This window comes from Nestor notabilis, unplaced genomic scaffold (assembly GCF_000696875.1).
Source record: "Nestor notabilis isolate BGI_N333 unplaced genomic scaffold, ASM69687v1 scaffold16994, whole genome shotgun sequence".
NCBI classification, from domain to species: Eukaryota; Metazoa; Chordata; class Aves; order Psittaciformes; family Psittacidae; genus Nestor; species Nestor notabilis.
The window spans coordinates 469-1,159 of NW_009925327.1; the positions used below are offsets into that span (position 1 = coordinate 469).

Below are 691 nucleotides of genomic sequence, written 5' to 3' on the forward strand. Positions count from 1 at the left end.
GCATCGGCTCCTACGAGCGGCTCAGCGCCGACGCCAACTACGTCCTGGAGCGTGTCCGGTCGCCCTCCTTCATCCGCTTCCCCGAGCGGCAGCCCTGGTACAAGCCTGTGACAGCAGAAACGCTCCATTACTACCTGTGCAACACCCAGCGCCGGCTCATCAAGGAGCTCCTACCGAAATACATCCTGGATTTCTCCCTCTTTGCCTATCCCCTTCCCAACATCACCAGTGAATTCTGCAGGCAGTGAGGCGGCCGGTCGTGGGATCTTCCTTCACTGCGAGGATTTGCGGACGCAGCCAGTGCTGCAGGGCCTGTGAAACACTCTCCTCTATGCATTATTTCCTAGTTTTGTACTTTTCCAACACTGTTTATATGACATTTTATATATTGCCTTTGCTACCTGAATACTTTTTGTATTGTTCCGATTCTAACGTGTACAGATGACTCGAGCACAGGAGGTTTTGTCGAGCTATTTTGCTTTGAATTCTTTTTTTACAGCATGACACGGAGAACATCTGTGAGGAAGCTGAGAAATCGATACATCTGAAGTGTTGTTTCATCCCTTTCTGTGTTCCGTGCTGAACGGTGTGCAGCCGAGTTGCAGGTGTAATACACTTGATGCGCTGCTGCTGATGCAGTGGCTGATGCACTAAGTACGAGCGCTGTTAAACGGGGCCTGGATTGGGCAGG

General features: G+C 51.2%; 1 protein-coding gene across 1 annotated transcript in view; it reads left to right on the top strand.

Annotated features, from left to right (window-relative positions):
* Nucleotides 1-248, top strand: part of CHST14 (carbohydrate (N-acetylgalactosamine 4-0) sulfotransferase 14) — a gene marked incomplete at its 5' end in the record, with an annotated part of 713 nt that extends 465 nt beyond the window's left edge. Inside the window, one exon of the mRNA XM_010013016.1 lies at nucleotides 2-248. Within this exon, the coding sequence (XP_010011318.1) occupies nucleotides 2-248 (247 nt within the window). The remainder of the gene's footprint in view (nucleotide 1) is intronic.
* Nucleotides 249-691: the final 443 nt, after the last annotated feature.